This window comes from Archocentrus centrarchus, chromosome 8 (assembly GCF_007364275.1).
Source record: "Archocentrus centrarchus isolate MPI-CPG fArcCen1 chromosome 8, fArcCen1, whole genome shotgun sequence".
In the NCBI taxonomy this organism is placed as follows: Eukaryota; Metazoa; Chordata; class Actinopteri; order Cichliformes; family Cichlidae; genus Archocentrus; species Archocentrus centrarchus.
In genome coordinates this window covers 23458611-23481676 of record NC_044353.1, presented here as the reverse complement: position 1 = coordinate 23481676, position 23066 = coordinate 23458611, and the positions used below count along the sequence as shown (strand labels likewise).

Sequence of the window (23066 nt, the reverse complement as noted above, 5' to 3'; positions counted from 1 at the left end):
CAGATTACTGTATGGTCATTTTAACCTTATTGCCTCTTTAAAGCAACTGGCACACAAAACACAAAAACAGAACATACTGTAACCTATTTAAATAAGTTTCTAAAAAAAAAAAAAAAAAAAAAAAAGTATAATTAATTTTGGAAAATTGTTTTGTTAGATGCTCATAATGAGACTCAAGGGATTTTCTTTCCATCTGTTTTTAAAGTCCTGTTTTCAGCTGCCATCTACACTGGAAAACAAATCTTAAAGAGTGCCTCGTCATATGATGCACAAAGTTTCAAGAGCCTTTCAAGTTCCCTACTGCAGTGACTTTGTAAGAGGATTACTGCTCAGCTATTTTAATCTAATTATAAAAGAAACAATAATTCCCAGTCAGAACTTTTTCCCCAACTCAGTATGTTTAACTCTTTAGATACAGTGGCAGCAAATTAAAGCATAAGGCCTTTTCTATCAAACACTGATGGATTTCATCATAAAAGTCATTCCTGGGGCATCACAGAGTGCTTATACCTGGTTGCAAATGTAGCAAGCAGTTTAGCTCATCTTTCAGTTAAGTACTACTCTGAAAAGAAACCATCTTTCCAGTCAGCTGAATGTTACTGCAGTTTTAAAGATATTTATCACTTCTGTTACAAACGCACTTTTAGATATTCAGTTTGTCACAGCCAGAGCTGCTAGTGTACAACTGAAAAGTACTGTCAAGGGTGTGGCAATATGAAAACAGATGTATCACAAGTAGACCCTCAATAACACCAGTACCTACAAACTTTAAATTAGTCCAGCAATCCTGCAGTTATCACCCCACCCCCCCACCCCAACTCTTAGAAATCACTATTTACTTGTTTGCTGAAATCATATAAAATCCTTTTATTACAAAGTTAGGTGTAGAAACTACATGTACTACTTCAGCATTAAGAGTTGGATAGTGACATTTGTCTACAAACTAGGAAGTGTTTCCAGAAATCCTGGCCATTACAAAACACCTATCAAGCCAACAATGCCAGGCTTGAATGCTCAGCTCCACTCGCAAATGACTTCTTTCTGCTGAAGAAACTATGCTCCTCCCTCAGGTTTCCTAGGGCAGAACTTAGAGAAAGATTTTGCATTTATAAGGTTAACAAAAGCATTTTCACTGTTTCTTACATTTTATATAAAAAAAAAGTCCAATTGCATCAGGTTTCAATTACAGTCATTTTACCACAAATAAGTATTTCATAATACAAACACAACTGCATAATTATCTTGAGCCCCAAGTTTGAGAAAGACTGACACCATGTGGTCAAAAGTTATACATCATTGTATAATAAACCACACAAATCTACAAAAAAACCAAACACGTGTTGCCACCCCCCCCCCCCCCCCCCCACTAAATACAAGTGAATAAAACTAAACATTTATGATTGATTCTGTTGAATGACTATAACATGGATCAGAACTCAAAATGACAAATTTGAGGAAATTATTGTTCAGTCATCTTTAAGTCCTCCAAAAACAGCTGTAGGGACGCTCTTCTGTTCAAGCTGCACCTCTGTAAGGCCAAGAGGGAAAAAACAAATATTCATAATTAACATATCTTTAAAAGCTTACAGCAAACATTTTGGAAAATACTGTGTCCGTCACTCACCATCAGGTCCTTGGTCTTCATCGTCTTCATCATCGTCAATGTCTATTTCATCGGGATTGGCTTGTTTGGCAAGTTCTGCCAGCTCACTGCGAGAGGTGTCACTCCTGCATAAGTGAATCAAGTCAAAATGATTTGTGTCTTGATTTCCTCTGAAAGATTAAGTTCTGTTATATTAAAAAGAACTTAAGGTTTTAACTTTGCGTTAAAAAAAAAAAAAATGATGAAGCACAAACCTGACAAAGAGAATCTTCTCTTTGGGCTTAGGCTTGTCCTGCTCTGCTTCTGCAGCAAGCTGCTGTGCTTTCTGTTCCAACATCTTCATATCATCAATACCCATCTGACCTGGAGCAAGATCTGACACTAAACACCAAAAACAAACGGTTGGACAAATGCAGAAACATTTGTTAAATAAATAGATAATAAACACAAATTTAAACAAAAAGGAAAAAATATCTGGCATAACACATACAAGGCATGTTATCAGGGCTAAATGGAATACACTTTTCCTACCAGTGCCTGTGGAGCTTGTTGTGGCCTTCAGCATCTGAGAGGACATAAAGTTGACCTGTGTGTTGTATGTAGCCTGGACACTTCGTTTGATCCTCAACATCTCTCTAATGGTGTCCTCGTTTCCATGGCGGATCTCAAATTCTTTCCAGGTTTGCCAGAAATTAGCCGTCACCTGAAAGGTCACGTAAACATTTCACGACAGACTGTAAAACATAAACAGCACTGAAGCAAATGTAGAAACAATGACTGCATGGTATGGAGCCTCTCACCCTTGGGTCACAGATCTGGGAGCAGTAGGAGTAGATTGCTCTCGCCCGATCGATCTCACCAAGTTTACTCTCCATGTCAGCAAAACGCAGGCACATGTCCCTTGCATGCTCATCAGGAAGGATCTGGATAAACAAACGGTAAATCCATACAATGACCATCTCTGTATGAACACTGCATAGAAACATTCAACAAAACTAGGGATGCAACTGCTGTAATTCTATTGATGGCAAACAGATTATCAGCACACAACGGATGGGAAGTTAAATTAGTCCAACAGTAAAGTTATTCTTTTATCATTAAGTACATACCATCTCATGATGTTTGCATATATGGCAAAAAATGCCATTATTATGAACAACTTACCAAGAATAATTTAAAATCTTTATGCTACAGGGTGACTGCTCTCTAGATTTTTCACCATGAAAATCTGTATCTATGCAGCTCAATTCAGTATGACTTTTGGGATATTTACAGTATTCCAACAGAATAGGAATGTGATATTTTGCAAAATTAAGTTTTATAGGATTGCTTCATAGTGGATCCTGCATTTATGACAGTTCAGACATTGAAAAACAATTATTAAATAAGATAATGTAGTTGTTTTTAAGAGGTAGGAAAATGCTACTGTACCTCAATAGCCTTCTGGTAGATTGCTCTGGTGTATGTAACGCCATAAATTTCAGCTGCTCTCTTGATGTAGATATTAAACATGAGATGTCTCTCCTCAGTTTCTACTGCCTGTGTTGCTCTTTCATAAACAGCCATGGCATGTCGTGCCAATCCATACTCCTCCTCCAATTTGGCATACAATAGATAAATAGCTGGAAAGAAAGCCATTGTTATTCAGTACATTGTATAATTGAAAAAAATAAATAAAATAAAAAAGCATAATTGTAATATACAAAATTTGTCACTGGAATTCAAGCAAAGATATTTACTCTTAGCAAATTTGGCTGGGCAGCCATCCAGGGCCTGTTCGAATAAATCTCTGGCCCTTTCCAACTTCTTGCCCCCATACCGATCAATGAACTTGGTGAGGTAAGTGTTCCAAATGTCATAAACATTTGGCCACTTGAAGAGAGCGATACCCCGCTCATATGCCTAAAAAAAAAGTACTACCATCAGCAAGGAAAAAGGGTATTTTGAAAATAAATGGTAGTCTAGTTAATTAGTTACACATTATTACCTTAAAGCTGTCCTCAAAGTAGTTGTGCTCTTCAAGGAACATGGCATAATTGATGATGATCTGTGGAGTGGCGATTCTGAGATCAATAATGCGGTCATAAACTGCTTTCGTAGACTGTGGAGAAAAAGAGGAAGGCTTTGACTAAACATCTTAGACCAATTTCAAATAAATAAGTGTATCTGCCATGTGATATGTATCTTGGTCTAGAGCCAGAGAAAGTAGATGCTCACAGAAAATTACTGAACATACCTGGAAAGTGCCAAGACTTTCCTCCATGTCTGCCAGCATAGACCAGACCTTCAAGGATTTGTAGACTCTGTTTTGGACTGGCTCAGAAGCATCGAAGTACTCTGCTTTCTTGGATGGGATTGCTGTTGCTTTCTAAATAAATACAAATATGTAAATGTTTCATATATTAAAAAAAATGATGCAACCAGTCATATGGCTTCGCACATGGCTTTGTTTCACGCAATCACAAGTGCAATGTCAGTGCAATGTCTAAAAGTTCAGAAAGAGCAACCGATGTCTCCACTAAATGTTTCTTCTTCTTGTAGTTTAATATCTGTACTACTGTCAGTTACCAGGTGTTACTTTCTAAAATATGATTTCAAAGGACATTTAAATGAAGAAGCAGTTTGCATGATTTGTTGTTTCTCAAACTGGCCACTAGATATTCCCAAACAACAAATGATGCTCACTACATCTTCCTGAACATGGTTGCACAATTGATCGGGTATACACGATACAAGTTATTTTACTATTTGCAACGGTAATAATGCCTGAATATGTGACAAGTCTGTTACCCTCAGTATGCGTAGTGCCTGTTCATAGTTCTCATGACGGAGCTCCATCTCTCCATATTCACACCACACAGCAGCGAGGTCATCCACCTGCTTGTAGTTCACCTTGGTAGCCTTCTCAAAGATCGTCCTGGCCTGGGTTACAGTTAGTAAATAAACTAAAATAAATAATAATAAAAAGAGAATCTGAAGTTTATAAGGTTTAAATATTGCCTTACATCATCCAGCTGCTCATTTTCCTCATAGAATTTAGCAAAAGAAACCCAGAGAGAGTGAGGTTTCCCTGTGGCCTTCATTGGATCAATAGTCTGTACTGCCTCAGTGTATGTGTTGATGATCTGCAGAGAACAGGGTTATTTATTAGTAATTTACTATATGAAGGCAGTGTCATCTGTTTGCTTTTTTGTGAAATTTACACACTATGACTTTTGCACAGTGCCAGTAAAAACGACATTTAGAAAAATCCTTAAAACTCACCTGTCGTGGATTTCCCTCATATAATTTTACCCGCTTGTGCCACTCATGGACATTATGAGGGTTCTGCCTCAGGAGTACACTGTTCAACAAGAGGGGCCGCCGGGCTATGAGCTGCTCAAAGCGGGCCAGTCTTAGCTCCAGGTCTATGTCATCTGGGTAGAGAGGAACAGAGAGTAATGCATGCATGACAAAATAAAAGAGTGTTATCAATATTAAGAGATGCACACATACACACCATCTTCATCCTGCCCTATCTCAGCCGTAGTCTCCATCTTAGCGGCGATCATACTCTCCTCAAACTGTGCATAACTGTCAAACACTTGTGTGAAATCTCTTACAGTGACTACTGTAAGGATGGCCTCCTCATACACATCACGTGCCTGAGAAAATAAAAATATGTGTGGCCATAGTTGGACAAACTCACAGACAACAAATAATGTTAATGCAAATGAGTCAACCTGAATAACTTGATATAAAACAGAAATGTGTTTTAAGTTAGTTAATTGCACTAAGTATAAAAATTGATGCTATTCCGAGGAAACACACTTTCTCAAAGTGGCCGCTCCTGATGTAATAGTCAGCTAAGGAGCACCAAAGTTTTCCAAGTTGGTCTGTGAAGCGAGTGAGGCCTCCTCGGATGATGGCTCCTACATTCAGAGAGGTCACCTTGTCAGGATTCTGGGAGATCAGATCACACAGCTCATGCCAGAGCTGTCCAAAAACAAAACAGAAGAAAAACTTTTTTATAATTTTTCCACTTAGCTTAAAAGAGGGGTGTGTTGAAAGGTGTCTGGCATGAGAATGCCATCTTACTTGATAGTTAGACTTTCCCTCTTTGGACACAAAGTTTTCATCATTGACAACAGCTGCAAGGCGCACCGCAGCTTCATCCAAGCGGCCAATAGTACGCAAGTAGTCTATGTATTCCTCTGCATTCTCTGGAGAAAGCTATAAGGTGTCAAGAGAAGACAGTAAATTTCAAAGACATTAAACATACATGCATAAATATTTTCATAGCATAATCTATCAACAGCATTCCTTATCAATAATGCTATCTGTAGTATGAATAGGACTATTGGGAAATGTGTCTATCTTTTAAATTTTCCTTAATCAACATTAGATCTCTTTATTGAATCCTTGCGAGGCCTTTTGGATAATTAGTAAAACACTGTAAAGACTAAAAGAGAAAATCCATTGTATTTGACCTGGCTAAGAATCTTCAGAGGCTAGAGATTCCAACATAGAGTACATTCACACACATCACGCACACTGACAACTGTGAAAGTGTCCAAATACATTAATCTGTAAAATCAGAAATCACTTTATTTGACATCTTAAATGACAACTGCTGTGCGGACCTCAGGTTGTGCATTATGCTCTCACCTTAAGGTACCTGCGGTACACTCGGATGGCTGTCTCAGGCAAGGGCAAGTTACGGACAAAGCGGAGATACAGAGGCCAGATGCGTGGATGCTGAGTTACAGGAAGAGCTCGAAGTGCACGGTCAAATGTTCTACGACTTCTTGTGATTTTGCACTGAGACACGAGGAACTGGCAGTAATCCAGCCATATTCTAGGCATCTAGTTTAAGTAAAGACAAGTGGTTAGTTTCAAGCAAAGTCCCCGCAGACCAAATATTATGTTATTTTTAAGAGTCACGTGGCAAAACAATAAGACATATAGGAAGGATTACCTTGTGCATGAACACTAGTGCCCTTTCATGACAATTATTGACTTCCTCATAGGCTGGTTCAGTGATACATTTCCCTTTAACTTGCTTTCGCCTCTCTCTCAGATAATTGTACCACAGCTTATAGCTGCAAAAATAAGTGGGGAAGGCGGTTAGACATTAGGGAAATCGTTCCTACACAATATCTTATACAATAATGTATAATATGTAGGGTTTGAGGTATCCGTAGCTATCTGCTTTTCAGCTTTCTTTGCACACGCTTTCTTTGTAACGTTCCCTTGTTAGTTACCTGCCAGGTAGTTCTTTCAGAGCCCGCTCGTATATCATATTGAGGGTATATTTGGGTCCATTCTGTTTGAATTCGATGTAACGCATCCAGCACTTGACTGAATATGGATTCCTAATGATCTCCTCTTCATAAGGTAGATCGTCGTCCTCCTAGCATCCAGAAATCAAACAACACAGTGTTAATATGGTGGTGATTTTTCATTGTTAGTAACTCATAAAATAATGACGATAAGTTCCGGATTTTAAAAGTCTAAGCACAGTTGTATTTGGCTATACATTACTGTATTCTAGCTAATGTGGAAGTTTTGGTAAATGAGCTTGGAATCGGAGAGAAAGTTCATTCTCGCTACCTAGCGCCTATTATCAACAAACACTGATAAATATGCTGTACAACATACGGTATTGTGTAACTTACAAATATGACATCAGTTTGTCCGTTTAATGTCTTCATTTCTTCACAGAAAAGACGACTGTTCCGGATAAAAATTCTGCTAACTTTAGCTAGCTAACACTAGCTTGCGTACTCAAGGCGTGCAGCGCTCACTAGAACTTCCGGAGGCAGAGCACGCATGCGCAAGTCACCAAAGAACTACAAATGAAGGAATGTTTGTAGTTCGCAAGTGCTTTTGTGTACATTGTCCCTGAAAGACATTTTTATAATTTCTTTAAGTATAAAATCTATATCTTAAGTCAAACGTCTTCTTACTTGTAATTTATCTGGAATTTAGGCTACAGAGTCCCTCTTTTTCGCACAGGCAATTTTTAGTCTTTTACTTTAAACAATCAGTGTAACTGTTTTCTTTAAATGGCTGTAGGCCAAGTTCTGCTGGTGGCATGTTTTCTGTCAGCACAAGGCAAATGTTAGTCCTGAAATATGTACAATGCAAAACATTAGCAGGTCATTATGGCTCTAATTAGAGACAGCCATACTGTAGGCTATCTTATACCAATATTTTACTGTGCATTTGTAAAATGATTACCAACTTGAGTCTCTATGGACCCCAGGAATAAACTACTGCAAGAAAACACCATCTGGCAAATTGTTAACTTACTTCTTTTGAAAATATTATTAGTTATGTGATCTAAAGTCATCTGAAGAAAATCTTATCACTATTCTATTATTTTATATAAGTTAAAAACAAATGCTGCATACTGTGTATAATAAAATATATAGGCCTACTTTTCTTTCATAAAAATAACAGCCTTTATTCCAAGTACAAACCGAATTACTATTACCATTTAACTTTATTTGTCTTTCAGTACAAAAGTATAGATAGACAACACGGTCTCAATACGACCTTTTGTTCAATCAAGGAATAAATGGATTAAATAAAGAAATATAGTTCAAATGTATTTTTTCAGTTTGTACATAAAGTATCTAATATGAATTTACAAGGAGATATGAAAATCAGAGTGAGGAAACCTGTCTGCTGTATTTAGATTTGTCTCCTTTAACGTTACTGAAGAGGTTTACCTTTGGGGCCTGTGGATATCCGCTATTTAATCTTCTTTTTTTTTACACAAGTAAATGTGTCACAATATTTTATAGCTTTTGTTCATATTGTTCAGACAAAAGACCTCTGTACAGTGGAAGTGGGATATGACAACCCTTGACAAGTCTTATAGCTTCAGCACAGGTGCTCGAATAAATGGGACAAAGAGATGTTCAATAAATATATGGTTAATATCTCAAATCTAAAGTTGTTGTGAACCCAGTTAAAATGCTACAGTTCTCTGTCAGGTTAAATATTTAAAACTGTGATTATGCAGTTTGTTTGTTAATTCCTCTGAGAGGCCTGTGGGCAGTTGAAAGTTGTTTTCAGGACTCTCAAAAAGAGAGTCACATAGTTTTTCAAGGACACTGAGTTTCCAAAACAGCAACAACCTCAAATGTAGCCTAAGGATAAAGATCTTTGACAGAGGTTGTCTCTACTTACCCACACTGTTAAACATGTTCACAGCCAGGAATGGAAATTCATTTTGGAGAAGCACCCAAGTGGTGCTGGTATACAGTTGCAGAACACTGGCACATCTCATAGTCCTCTAATAAAACTGAATGTGAGGCCTTTTCCATAAAGTTCAAGTGGTATTACACATTGCCTTATAAGGACTAGAAGAACATTACCCAACCAGGCTGAGATAAGACCTATAATAAGTCCCACTCGGATAGATGTGCCAGCGTACTGCAACTGTATACCAGCACCACATGGATGCTTCTCCAAAATTAATTCCCATTCGTACTTCAGAACATGTTTAATAGTGTGGGTAAGTAGTGACAGCCTCTCATAATAAAATTATAAAAATCTTTCTCAAGCAAGTCAGAATCAAATTTTATTTGAGTAAACAATTCATTATTATTATAATTATATTATATTTTATTATTAAAATTGTGGTTAAAAAAATGATGTTCCTTGTACAGCATCTATTTTAATACATACTTTAGATATTACTGACTTATGAGCCAAATTAAAGCTGTGGCCAGTGCTTATCTATAAAATAAATTGCACTATATTACTAACAAGAAACTGCATTCTCTATAAAATGAATACATTTTCTTTGATTGGTTACAACACTTACTTGTTTTGTTCTTCATACTCAGAAACATGTGAACAACACTAAATTTTACTGTATTTTAAATATCTGAAATGTGGACGTGCTCTGACACTCAATACCAATGACATTTCAGTGCATCTTTCTAAGGGCAAAGAGTTAATGGGTTTAAAAGGGAAAGTCAGGGCACAACTCCCTTGATCGATTCTTTACACGCTTTCCAAATAGTTGTGATTTGATCATTCAGCGAGGATGACATACATACATTGCAATAAAGGAACTTGAAGCTGTTCTTTTTGCCCATTTATTTATTTTCAGTGTCACTTTTACTGCTATAAAATTCTGATCATACTTGACTGATTACTTTTTTAAAAAATTTCTTGTATTAAAACAATTTTGTTAGTTAAGCAAGATAAAAATCTGGAACATAAAAAGCTGAGCAAACATATGATGTCGCAAGATGGGTCTTAAAATGACAGGGATGCTTGACCAAATCGAGAGGCAGACTGCTGCTGACCAAGCTGTTCTAGCCTGTATAAAAGCAACCGCTTCAGCCTGCTCAAAGAACTGACAGGCATCCTCAACAGGTCAGTGCTTGTGTGTTTATTGAACTCAAATTTACAAATTTACACTATTTGTTCTATTTTCCCCATGCAGTACTCTTTAAGGAAAGGAAATATCAAATTCTGTCTTCTTGCAATAACTTAACAATTGATTTAGCAATCAATTAGAATGAATTTGAGTGATTTTTTTTTTTTTTAAACAATCAAAATTTTTTGAATGGATTAGTCAGGCTTTGAAAAGAGTTAAAATTTATGGGACCAAGAAAGATTGCTTGGCCAAAATTGTATGCAATGTGACTGCTGTTGAGTCTGTAGGTCATAGAAGTGTAAATATGCTGAGTTTGTTTCTGCTTCCATTATAATCTATATTTTTCTTCAAAAGCAACAGATCTGAGCCACTCAGTAGGGATAAACTGAGGTGAGATGTGTCTTCAATAAGGAAATTCCCAAATGCTTATAATAACAATCAGTTAAAAATATGTCCCAAAATAGTATATTCAAATGATTTGGAATTAAATATGCTCAAAGTAATTCTAACTCCTTCTCTTGTCAGTCTCCACTAAAGTGCCAAAATGAGCACAGACGCAGAGATGGAGGCCTATGGCCCTGCGGCCATTTATCTCCGCAAGCCAGAAAGGGAGAGGATTGAGGCCCAGACTGCTCCATTTGATGCAAAAACTGCCTACTTTGTGACTGAACCTGAAGAGATGTATGTCAAGGGGAAACTCATCAAGAAAGAGGGTGGCAAAGCCACAGTTGAGACACTTAAAGGAAAGGTAAGTGAATAGTGCTAAAAAATGAAACTCTTCAACTTTCTTGGGAAAACAGATCAGATTAATTTTATCCTTCATCCTTTGTTTTTTTGTTTTATTGTTTTTCCTATAAAGACGCTCACTGTAAAAGAGGATGACATCCACCCCATGAATCCTCCAAAGTTTGACAAAATTGAGGACATGGCCATGATGACCCATCTCAATGAGCCCGCCGTGCTGTATAACCTCAAAGAGCGTTTTGCATCATGGATGATCTATGTAAGTGTTTAACATATTTATATCAGAACAAACATTAATTTCAAACTAACAATACACAAGCATTAAATAATTGTGTTTTCTGTTCTCCACTGTTCTGTAGTGGGCAGCACTTATTGAAATGACATAGCTGTGAAGTACAGACACAATATAATTTGTGGACTTAATTCACTTTCCAGACTTATTCCGGCCTGTTCTGTGTCGTCGTGAATCCCTACAAGTGGCTTCCTGTGTATGATGCTCAGGTTGTCGTGGCATACAGAGGCAAAAAGAGAGTTGAGGCTCCACCCCACATCTTCTCCATCTCTGATAATGCCTATCAGTTCATGCTCACTGGTAAGATTTAGTTTTATTTTAAGAAAAGGACATATGAAACATATTAATATACATAAAATATAAAGATATACAAATGGACATGGCACACAAAACAGGGCATAGCACATTTTATTTTATTTTTTTCAAGTATTTTGACCATGTGTGGTATTGTTTCTTTCAGATCGTGAGAACCAGTCTATCCTTATCACGTGAGTAGTTACCAAATAACTGAATGTCAGATATGAAAGAAGACACAATGAAACTCAAGTCATCTCCTTCTTCCTCCAGCGGAGAATCTGGTGCAGGAAAGACTGTCAACACCAAGCGTGTCATCCAGTACTTTGCAATAATTGCAATGACTGGATCCAAGAAGGCAGAGCCTACTCCTGGCAAGATGCAGGTATAATGTGTGTCCTTGAAGTTTAGTCAGGGAATTGTCTGTATAGTATTTCTTTACAATATACAAAATATATTGTAACATAATTTGTCTAGGGCTCCCTGGAAGATCAAATCATTGCAGCTAACCCTCTGCTGGAGGCATACGGTAATGCCAAGACCGTGAGGAATGACAACTCCTCTCGCTTTGTAAGTGTTGAAACAGCAAAGAATAACATGCTAAAGCAAACTATCAATATGACTGTTAACTTAAATCTGATATGTTTAGGGTAAATTCATCAGAATTCACTTTGGAACCACTGGCAAACTGGCCTCAGCTGATATTGAAACATGTAGGTTTTTTTTTTTTTACATTCTGTTCACTGTCACTGAGTGATGTTATACATGCTGCACATTGTAATCTGAATTGTTATTCTTAGATCTGCTGGAGAAGTCCCGTGTCACCTTCCAGTTGTCTGCAGAGAGGAGTTACCATATCTTCTATCAACTGATGACTGGCCACAAACCTGAGCTCCTGGGTAGGTATTGACAGAATATGGAATCTTTACTGCAGATTATTAACATTTATTTATGCATTTCTCCTGATCTTTCAGAGGCTCTTCTGATCACCACAAACCCCTTTGACTACCCAATGATCAGTCAGGGTGAAGTGACTGTCAAGAGTATCAATGATGTGGAGGAGTTCATTGCCACAGATGTAAAGACTCAGTTGATAATTGTTCTCAGACTTCAAAAGTATACATGCATGACAAAACTATCACAGATGTTAATTATTATCTTTTAATGTGCTATGCAGACTGCCATTGACATCTTGGGCTTCACTGCTGATGAGAAAACTGGCATCTACAAGCTGACCGGTGCTGTGATGCATCATGGCAACATGAAATTCAAGCAGAAGCAGCGAGAGGAGCAAGCTGAACCTGATGGCACTGAGGGTAAATATATAAAAATGTACCAAATCTACTAATTCACAAAAGATTAAACTGCAATTTAGGCTAGCTGAACATTTCCCAGTTGCCTTAAAGCCCTTAATCTCTGTTTATCAATCAGTGGCTGATAAAATTGCATACCTCTTGGGCCTGAACTCAGCTGACATGCTGAAAGCTCTGTGCTACCCAAGAGTCAAAGTCGGCAATGAGATGGTGACCAAAGGTCAGACCGTACCACAGGTAATTACAAGAAAATTTTTAAAAGATTAGCATTTAGACATATGAACATATATTATAGTATTGTTATTATTGTGAAAAATAAATTTAAATTCTCTTCTTCTAGGTCAACAATGCTGTCTCGGCTCTGTGCAAATCTGTCTATGAGAAAATGTTCTTGTGGATGGTTGTCCGTATCAATGAGATGCTGGACACAAAGCAGCCCAGGCAGTTCTTCATTGGAGTGCTGGATATCGCTGGATTTGAGATCTTCGATGTGAGCAATTGAGAAATATCAAAGTAGTTTTGAAAAAAAAATTTTTAGGATAAACCTAAAAACCTTTGTGTAATTACAGTTCAACAGCTTGGAGCAACTCTGCATCAACTTCACCAATGAGAAACTGCAACAGTTCTTCAACCACCACATGTTTGTCCTGGAGCAAGAGGAGTACAAGAAAGAAGGCATTGACTGGGAGTTCATTGACTTTGGTATGGACTTGGCTGCCTGCATTGAGCTTATTGAGAAGGTAAGTAAGTACTCTTGAAGAAATGTACATGTAGGTGCAAATGTTGCCTCCCTTGAAATTTTAATATAATATGAAACTTGTTCTCAGCCAATGGGCATCTTCTCCATCCTTGAAGAGGAGTGCATGTTCCCCAAGGCCTCTGACACAACTTTCAAGAACAAGCTGCATGATCAGCATCTTGGCAAGACCAAGTGCTTTGAGAAGCCAAAGCCTGCAAAGGGCAAGGCTGAGGCCCACTTCTCCCTGGTTCACTATGCCGGTACAGTGGACTATAATATCACTGGCTGGCTGGACAAGAACAAGGACCCACTGAATGACTCAGTTGTTCAGCTCTACCAGAAGTCTTCAAACAAACTGTTGTGCTTGCTGTATGTAGCCCATGCTGGAGCTGAGGGTAAGAAATGAGAGTCTTTGGAGTAATCAGAAACTCCAGTATCCAGTATAGATGCATCTTTCTAATAACTATGATGTGCATACTGCAGACTAATGTGTATAGCGTGAAACATAAAAACATTTGTAATTAGGCACTTCAAATAAATAACTCATATATTATTTTCTTTTAAAGCTACAAAACAGTGACTGAAATAAGTAAATGTGAACCATTTACTGTAAGTGATGTAATCACTGTGTATTTTGATATTTTAGATGAGGAACATTTAGTTTATATTCAGGGGTATGAAACTGCCTGTTACACTTGCTTTAAGACAAATGCTGCTTCACAGAGGTACATTTAGTCATTAAAACACTACACTACACCTTTACAATTTATGTTAAGACTCATTAATGAAATTCACTGTTTCTGAAAACAGAGGCTGCTGGTGGCAAAAAGGGTGGTAAGAAGAAGGGTGGTTCCTTCCAGACTGTGTCTGCTCTTTTCAGAGTATGTATATATTTATATTTTAGAAAAAACAATTTAAAAATCCATGTTTAAGTATTGATAACATATTATCTAATGATTATGATCTACAGGAGAATCTGGGCAAGCTGATGACCAACTTAAGGAGCACTCATCCTCACTTTGTCCGTTGCCTGATTCCCAATGAGACAAAGACCCCAGGTAAAAAGGATGCACTAACTACTAAAAGTGTAGTAACTACATGAAACATTAGAAACTGATGCAAAGAAAGATTTGAAATTATATAAATTTCTGACTCTCAGGTCTTATGGAGAACTCCCTGGTCATCCACCAGCTGAGGTGTAATGGTGTACTGGAGGGCATCAGAATCTGCAGAAAGGGTTTCCCCAGCAGAATCCTCTATGGTGACTTTAAGCAGAGGTGACAATTGCAGTTTAGGAGGAATAGATCTGTTTAAGTCGATGTGAAAAACTATTATGGAGAACATCAAAAAAAAAACCCAAAAAAACCCTGAAATGCCAATGAGTAAAACCATAATTCTCTCTTGCAGATACAAAGTATTGAATGCCAGTGTCATCCCAGAGGGACAGTTCATTGACAACAAGAAAGCTTCAGAGAAGCTGCTTGGCTCCATTGATGTGGATCACACACAGTACAAGTTTGGCCACACTAAGGTACAATTATTTATAGTGTTGGCCATAATTGTATTTACCAGTGTCCATGTGTACTGACAACCAAGCTATATGGCACATAGGTGTTCTTCAAAGCTGGTCTGCTGGGTACCCTTGAGGAGATGAGAGATGAGAAACTGGCTGAGCTGGTGACCATGACTCAGGCTCTCTGCAGAGGATACGTCATGAGGAAAGAGTTTGTTAAGATGATGGAGAGGAGGTAACACTATTATACTAATATACACAAGTGTCCTCATCTTACTTACAATGCATCCACTGCAGCAAAAGTGACACTCTGATTTTTGTTTTTTAGAGAATCTATCTTCAGCATCCAGTACAACATCCGTTCATTCATGAATGTCAAGAACTGGCCATGGCTGAAACTGTACTTCAAGATCAAGCCTCTTCTGAAGAGTGCTGAGACTGAGAAGGAGCTCCAGAACATGAAGGAGAACTATGAGAAGATGCAGGCAGACCTGGCTACTGCCCTGGCCAAGAAGAAGGAACTGGAGGAGAAGATGGTGAGCCTGCTGCAGGAGAAGAATGACCTGCAACTTCAAGTGGCTGCAGTAAGTAGAAACAAAACTGTGACTATCTAACATCTATATTTCATGTATGTGGCATAGATATAAAAATGCCACATAGCTGTATCATCCTCTGATTGTGTATGTGTCATAACAAAACTATTTTTCCTAAATGAATAATTCAATATACACAAAAACACTAAATAAGATATCTGTTCAACATGTATTATAGGAAGTTGAGAATCTCTCTGATGCTGAGGAAAGGTGTGAGGGGCTCATTAAGAGCAAGATCCAGCTGGAGGCCAAACTCAAAGAGACAAGTGAGAGACTGGAGGATGAAGAGGAAATGAATGCTGAGCTGACTGCCAAGAAGAGGAAGCTGGAGGATGAATGTTCTGAGCTGAAGAAGGACATTGATGACTTGGAGCTCACCTTGGCCAAAGTGGAGAAGGAGAAGCATGCCACAGAAAACAAGGTCAAATTTATCTATATCTGAAACTTAAAAAAAGAAAGAAAAGAAAATATAAATTAAAATATATTCATTCCTTCCTCAAATAATTGTCATCAAGTTAAATTGAAATATGTCTTTCCTGCAACTGTTAGGTGAAAAACCTGACAGAGGAGATGGCATCTCAGGATGAGGCCATTGCTAAGTTAACCAAGGAGAAGAAAGCCCTCCAAGAGGCCCATCAGCAAACACTGGATGATCTCCAGGCAGAGGAGGACAAAGTCAACACTCTGACCAAAGCCAAGACAAAGCTGGAACAGCAAGTTGATGATGTAAGAAAACTATAATCATAATCCTTTTTTTTAATTAAAAAGATTGTTGGTACTGAATTATTGTCTTTCAAACCACTCAAATCAACTGTCATTGTCTTACAGCTTGAGGGCTCACTGGAGCAAGAGAAGAAGCTCCGCATGGACCTTGAGAGAGCCAAGAGGAAGCTTGAGGGAGATCTGAAACTGGCCCAGGAATCCATAATGGATTTGGAGAATGACAAGCAGCAATCAGATGAGAAAATCAAGAAGTAGGAGTTGTTTATTATTGTTAATAATGCTCTTTTCACACATTGCGCTCCAACAATCATATGGACTGTGATGGTAAAACCTCTCTTGGTTTCTGCATCAAGGAAAGACTTTGAAATCAGCCAGCTTCTCAGCAAGATTGAGGATGAACAATCCCTTGGTGCTCAACTTCAAAAGAAGATCAAGGAACTTCAGGTAACACTAATGAGCTGTTAATGATTATTATAGTTGATTATTATTAAAAACATGCTTCTGTGTAGGTTCCAGGTGATTGCCCAATTAATATTAAACTTCAATCTAGGCTCGTATTGAGGAGCTGGAAGAGGAGATTGAGGCTGAGAGGGCTGCTCGGGCTAAAGTAGAGAAGCAGAGAGCTGACCTCTCCCGAGAGCTTGAGGAGATCAGCGAGAGGCTCGAGGAAGCTGGTGGAGCAACAGCCGCTCAGATTGAGATGAACAAGAAGCGAGAGGCTGAGTTCCAGAAACTGCGTCGTGATCTTGAAGAATCAACTCTGCAGCATGAAGCCACAGCAGCAGCTCTCCGCAAGAAGCAGGCTGACAGTGTTGCAGAGCTGGGAGAGCAGATTGACAACCTCCAGCGTGTCAAGCAGAAGCTGGAGAAGGAGAAGAGCGAGTACAAGATGGAGATTGATGATCTCTCCAGCAACATGGAGGCTGTTGCTAAAGCAAAGGTGTGGACATTGCTTATAAACAACAGAGTTCTCGTCTTTCACATTTCAGGACTTTAAAAGCAGATATTCATGAACTTTTAACATGGACATCATCATACTTATTATGACAAAGCTTTATTTATCCCAGATTGAACCTCTATATTTAAATGCTATAAATCTTGTTTCTAAATCAAACATATAAAATTGTTGACAGGGTAACTTGGAGAAAATGTGCAGGACCCTTGAGGATCAGCTAAGTGAGCTCAAAGCCAAAAATGATGAGAATGTTCGCCAACTGAATGACATTAATGCACAGAGAGCAAGACTTCAGACAGAGAATGGTAAGTGACCAAAAAATATACTCAATCTGAGAATTTTATGTTAATTCATTTAGTTTTCTTTGTTCTTTTTAAGTGCACTTTAATAAATGAGTTCAGTAAAAACAAGTGCAACATGCAGGCTTTTGTTATTTTAATATACTTGACATAATTTTGAGTATAGTTATTTTTTATTATTTTCATTCTCTTTCTTTTGAAAATAATTTGTTTAAAGATATATTGCATTTTGGGGTCAACTTGAGAAAAAGGTAGACGTGAAATGTAAAATATGACATGATATTTAGAATCCCCATATTTTATTTCTTGTATGCCTAAATGTTGTCAATACAAACAATGGAAGAAAGAAATATATTTCAAAACATCTCTATATCACATTATTTTCACTTTGACCTTCAGATCAATCTATTGACCTTGAAGGAGAGGTCAGAGGTCAAATGTAACATTATAGTTTTATAATGTCTTTACATGCCACTTTCTATGTGTTCACAATACACACCAAACTTGTAAGAATCAGTTTCTAAGTTATTAGGCTTTTTGTCCATTTTCAACCAATAAGTCATTAAGTTGACCTTGAAGAGCTTGGTGGATGTAAGCCAAATTTTAATGGATTGTTAACATGACCCCACTCTACACCCCTACAAGGATTTATCAAAATTAATTACAAACTTTTTGAGCTATCGTATTTACAGACATAAAGAATGACATGCACGCAAACCCTACCAAAAACACAAGCTCTTTGATGGAGGTAAAAAAAAACTAGTCTGTTGGTGGGTTCATCAGATTTACACAATTTAATATTTTGGTCACATAGAGGTGACCTAAAACTCCAACCAATAAGGAACAGAAAGCTCAGCTTAATATCTGTGTGTTAATTACAGGTGAGTTTTCTCGTCAGCTTGAGGAGAAAGAAGCTCTTGTTTCTCAGCTCACAAGAGGCAAGCAGGCCTTCACTCAGCAGATTGAGGAGCTGAAGAGACATGTTGAGGAGGAAGTGAAGGTTTGAACTGTTTATATCTTCTTTAATGTAATTGCACTTACTAACCAAACAACAGAAAGGTTTTAAACAATCACCACTTCTTCTTCACACAGCACTAGATGTAAAAGTCATTCCATCATTAAAATTGTCCATCTGACATTGATTGTGTGTTCAAAAGGCCAAGAACGCCCTGGCTCATGCTGTTCAGTCAGCACGCCATGACTGTGATCTGCTCAGAGAGCAGTTTGAGGAGGAGCAGGAGGCCAAAGCTGAGTTACAGCGAGGAATGTCCAAGGCCAACAGTGAGGTGGCTCAGTGGAGATCCAAATATGAGACTGATGCTATCCAGCGCACTGAGGAACTGGAGGAGGCCAAGTAAGTCATGATCTTTTCATTTTTTAAGCTTGTTTCTATCAAATGTTTTGCTTTTTAACAAATACAAAAATCTTTTGGCAACAGGAAAAAGCTTGCCCAGCGCCTGCAGGAGGCTGAGGAGTCCATTGAGGCTGTCAACTCCAAGTGTGCCTCTTTGGAGAAGACCAAGCAGAGGCTGCAGGGTGAGGTGGAGGACCTCATGATTGATGTGGAGAGAGCTAATGCTCTGGCTGCCAACCTTGACAAGAAGCAGAGGAACTTTGATAAGGTAAAGTTTTAAACAAAACCAGTATCATCAGAAGAGGGAAACACCCATAATGATAACTAATGCTTTCATGAATCTATATAAATATAGGTGCTGGCTGAATGGAAACAGAAGTATGAGGAGGGTCAGGCAGAGCTGGAAGGAGCTCAAAAGGAAGCTCGGTCTCTCAGCACTGAATTGTTCAAGATGAAGAACTCCTATGAAGAGGCTCTGGATCACCTGGAGACAATTAAGAGAGAGAACAAGAACCTGCAGCGTATGTCACTTTTACTTTAATTAAAACTGTATCTCATGAGGGTTATTTTCTGACCTCTATAAATGTACTATATAAACCCATGTGAATTTTTGGTTTATAAGAAAACTGTATTTGGCAAGATGGTGATCGGTTTAAAATTTGAATTATAAATTTTTAAAGTACGTTCTGTTCTGAAGAGTACAAAACAATCCTACTTAGTGTATCTTGTGTCACCATTTTAAACAATTTCTTGTTATTCTCATGCCATAGAGGAGATCTCAGATCTGACTGAGCAGATTGGTGAGACTGGAAAGACCATCCATGAGCTGGAAAAAGCCAAGAAGACTGTTGAGACTGAGAAGTCTGAAATTCAGGCAGCACTGGAGGAAGCTGAGGTAATGGATTATATAAAAGTTGACTTTCATTGCAATTACATTAATAAAAACACCTTTTATCCAGTATTTGTTTTAATTGCATCTTTTAACATAACTCTTTAAATAATTTAAAGGGCACTCTGGAGCATGAGGAGGCCAAGATTCTCCGTATTCAGCTTGAGCTCAACCAGGTCAAAAGTGAGATTGACAGGAAGCTGGCAGAGAAGGATGAGGAGATGGAGCAGATCAAGAGGAACAGCCAGAGGGTGATTGACTCCATGCAGAGCACTCTTGATGCTGAGGTCAGGAGCAGGAATGATGCCCTGAGAGTCAAGAAGAAGATGGAGGGAGATCTGAATGAGATGGAGATTCAGCTGAGCCATGCCAACAGGCAGGCTGCTGAGGCCCAGAAACAACTGAGGAATGTCCAGGGACAACTTAAGGTGAGTTTATAGATCATCTGGTTTAAAGGGGGGGGGGGGCTAATACATTACAATGTTAATTGTTCTTTTTGTTTGTTTCTTATCAGGATGCCCAGCTGCACCTGGATGATGCTCTCAGATGTCAAGAAGACATGAAGGAGCAGGTCGCCATGGTGGAGCGCAGAAATGGTCTGATGGTTGCTGAGATCGAGGAGCTGAGAGTCGCTCTGGAGCAGACAGAGAGAGGACGCAAAGTGGCTGAGCAGGAGTTGGTTGATGCTAGTGAGCGCGTTGCACTGCTTCACTCTCAGGTTGGTATTCATTACTATACAAGACCTTTGTGACATCAGAAACTGAGAATCACATCATTAAAATATTGTCGTCCTATTCAGAACACCAGCCTGATGAACACCAAGAAGAAGCTGGAGGCTGACTTTGTCCAGGTTCAGGGTGAGGTGGATGATGCAGTTCAAGAAGCAAGAAATGCTGAGGACAAAGCCAAAAAGGCTATCACTGATGTAAGTTATTACTTTACAAGCCTTCTTTTCTATGCAAGATTTTTGTTCATGCTTGATCAATAATGGCAAAACTGCCCAACATTTTAGGCTGTATTGATAACATAAAGTTTATTATACATTTTTTAAATGAAGTGATTGAATGGAAAAAATAATTCTAGGCTGCCATGATGGCTGAGGAGCTGAAGAAGGAGCAGGACACCAGTGCTCACCTGGAAAGGATGAAGAAGAACCTGGAGATCACAGTCAAGGACCTACAGCACCGTCTGGATGAGGCAGAGAACCTCGCCATGAAGGGTGGCAAGAAGCAGCTCCAGAAACTGGAGTCCAGGGTATGAACTGATACAGTGTAAATGCTCAAAATAGTTATTTTGAATTTTTTTCAGTGCTAAAACCTTAATTTTTTTACTTATCAACCTGTTACAGGTGCGTGAACTGGAAACTGAACTTGAAGCTGAGCAGAGACGTGGAGCTGATGCTGTTAAAGGAGTCCGCAAATATGAGAGGAGAGTGAAGGAGCTCACCTACCAGGTAATTACACATTGATCTAAATATTCACAGGTTCCTAAATTCTTTCTTCTCTTGCCATCAGTAACAGTTTGTTATCTATGTAGACTGAGGAGGACAAGAAGAATGTGTTCAGACTTCAGGATCTGGTGGACAAGCTGCAGCTCAAAGTCAAGGCTTACAAGAGACAGGCTGAGGAGGCTGTGAGTACAATGTTTTGTGATTTTACAGATGGGAATCACAACTTCCTTAAACAAATCTACCATATATGATCAGATATTAAAAAAAAAAAAAAATCCAACATACTGTAACACTGAACAGGAGGAACAGGCCAACACCCACATGTCCAGACTGAGAAAGGTCCAGCATGAGATGGAGGAAGCTCAGGAGCGTGCTGACATTGCTGAATCTCAGGTCAACAAACTCAGAGCAAAGAGTCGTGATGTTGGAAAGGTAATTTATATAAACTCATTTTACACAAAATTTATCTTTGTTCACTGGTGTTCTTTGATAGACGACCTTTAAAGTCATCAGTACAGTATTCATTTATTAATATCTACACCTTTGACTGAAGATAGTGGAGGGATAAATTGTGCAAATGCTGTTAATATGTCTTGAATAATTGTACTTTTCTTGATTTCTTTTTTCCAGGGTGAAAGTGCTGAATAAGAAACATCCTTTTGGAATCATTTGACAGCGTTCATAAAATATGAGCCAGCTGTTGAATTGACTGTTTATGATGTATTAGTTCAATAAACTCTTTCATTATGATTTAATGATTTTTAGTATCATTTACTCTCTATTCTATAAAAGTCACATTTGGAAATGCAATGCTCAACACAATAGTTTCTTCAGAATGATCATGCTTCATACCTAAAGGACATTGTCCTGTCAAATGACACTTCATCTGGTTATGACTAATGCTGAGTGTTCCCCCTAGCTTTCAGCATCAGTGATAATTGTCAACACTTTTTTCCTTAACCATTAAAAACTGATTTCAGTATTAGACAAAGTATGAATCAAATATTTTATTTGTAGATAATAAATGCTTTTAATGGATTTACAAACACAGACATCATTATATAATGACAATGTAAAAGAACAGAGCTGCACATATTTTGGGAATATATCAGGTTATATTGGTCTAGATTGTATATTACATAAATTATATATTTCTGGATAGAGTCTTAAAAGCTGTTTCCAGTGTCATAAATCATACTGCATCAGTTAGATTAAAAACATCTCTGTACAACACTGCACCCTTTAGAGTCTTTAGTTAGTTACAAGTTCTACTCCTCGAGTACATTTTAGCACAAATTTAATAAAACATACCTCATGCTCAAATTCAGCTGTAAATGACTGATTTTGACTTCTTCCAGTCTTTTTACAGTTACAAAAATATTCTTTCAGATAGGGCAGTAAATGTATGTTGATAATAAAATGTCCAAATGAATCTTGTTACCAAACTTTAATGGGTACATTCAACAAGTGCTGTAATCACATGCTTTTGTCTAGATAGTGTTTCCTGCAGCTGCATTGCTCTGGGATGGTAGACAGAAATCTACAGTTAGATTTTAAAGACTGATTTTCAAGGCAGTGTAAGAGTAGACATAAAGGTTATAACCCTAAAATAGCCAGATTTTTTACAGTTAATTCTCTCTAAATCACTAACTCTTGTCTATGTGTGGTACGTTAGGCATGCCATTTTATATCTCCCCTGAAACAAAGCATGAACAGTACAAAAATACTTGCAAACAAAATTTCCATGTTAGGGTAGCAAACCTAAAACATGCATATCTCCCAAAGGTTTCTTCAAACACTTACTGTATGAGCAACACATTCTAAATTCATTTGATACAGAAATCACTGTGTCTGCCACATAGAAAAACAGGGCATGTGGATGTGGTTAAAACAGAAGCCACACATTACTGATTAAATCAGCC

The 23066-nt window shown here is 38.1% G+C and overlaps 2 protein-coding genes across 2 annotated transcripts; one reads left to right on the top strand and one right to left on the bottom strand.

Annotated features, from left to right (window-relative positions):
- Window positions 1-1364: 1364 nt before the first annotated feature.
- On the bottom strand, window positions 1365-7392 carry xab2 (XPA binding protein 2). Its single transcript, XM_030735199.1, has 19 exons — window positions 7261-7392; window positions 6847-6995; window positions 6561-6684; window positions 6251-6448; window positions 5681-5815; window positions 5414-5578; window positions 5103-5247; window positions 4868-5019; window positions 4609-4728; window positions 4394-4525; window positions 3840-3971; window positions 3591-3704; window positions 3343-3505; window positions 3035-3225; window positions 2404-2526; window positions 2135-2306; window positions 1858-1984; window positions 1625-1728; window positions 1365-1528 (listed from the first exon to the last, which is right to left on the bottom strand). The coding sequence occupies exons 1-19, from the start codon at window positions 7294-7296 to the stop codon at window positions 1467-1469; spliced, it is 2544 nt and encodes an 847-aa protein (XP_030591059.1). The 5' UTR covers window positions 7297-7392; the 3' UTR covers window positions 1365-1466.
- A 3123-nt stretch (window positions 7393-10515) lies between these two features.
- Window positions 10516-21818, top strand: LOC115784098 (myosin heavy chain, fast skeletal muscle-like). The gene is made up of 39 exons (XM_030735184.1): window positions 10516-10734; window positions 10846-10989; window positions 11166-11322; window positions 11483-11510; window positions 11590-11701; window positions 11794-11886; window positions 11966-12029; window positions 12117-12215; window positions 12291-12394; window positions 12494-12632; window positions 12748-12866; window positions 12970-13119; window positions 13199-13369; window positions 13457-13763; window positions 14179-14249; window positions 14339-14426; window positions 14528-14645; window positions 14776-14899; window positions 14980-15116; window positions 15210-15465; window positions 15653-15895; window positions 16024-16200; window positions 16303-16448; window positions 16551-16641; window positions 16748-17137; window positions 17331-17457; window positions 18333-18451; window positions 18609-18805; window positions 18890-19073; window positions 19161-19326; window positions 19576-19700; window positions 19814-20122; window positions 20209-20412; window positions 20494-20619; window positions 20778-20948; window positions 21043-21147; window positions 21231-21326; window positions 21445-21576; window positions 21775-21818. Exons 1-39 carry the CDS (start codon window positions 10531-10533, stop codon window positions 21790-21792), a joined length of 5811 nt encoding a protein of 1936 aa, XP_030591044.1. The 5' UTR covers window positions 10516-10530; the 3' UTR covers window positions 21793-21818.
- The last annotated feature ends 1248 nt before the right edge of the window (window positions 21819-23066 follow it).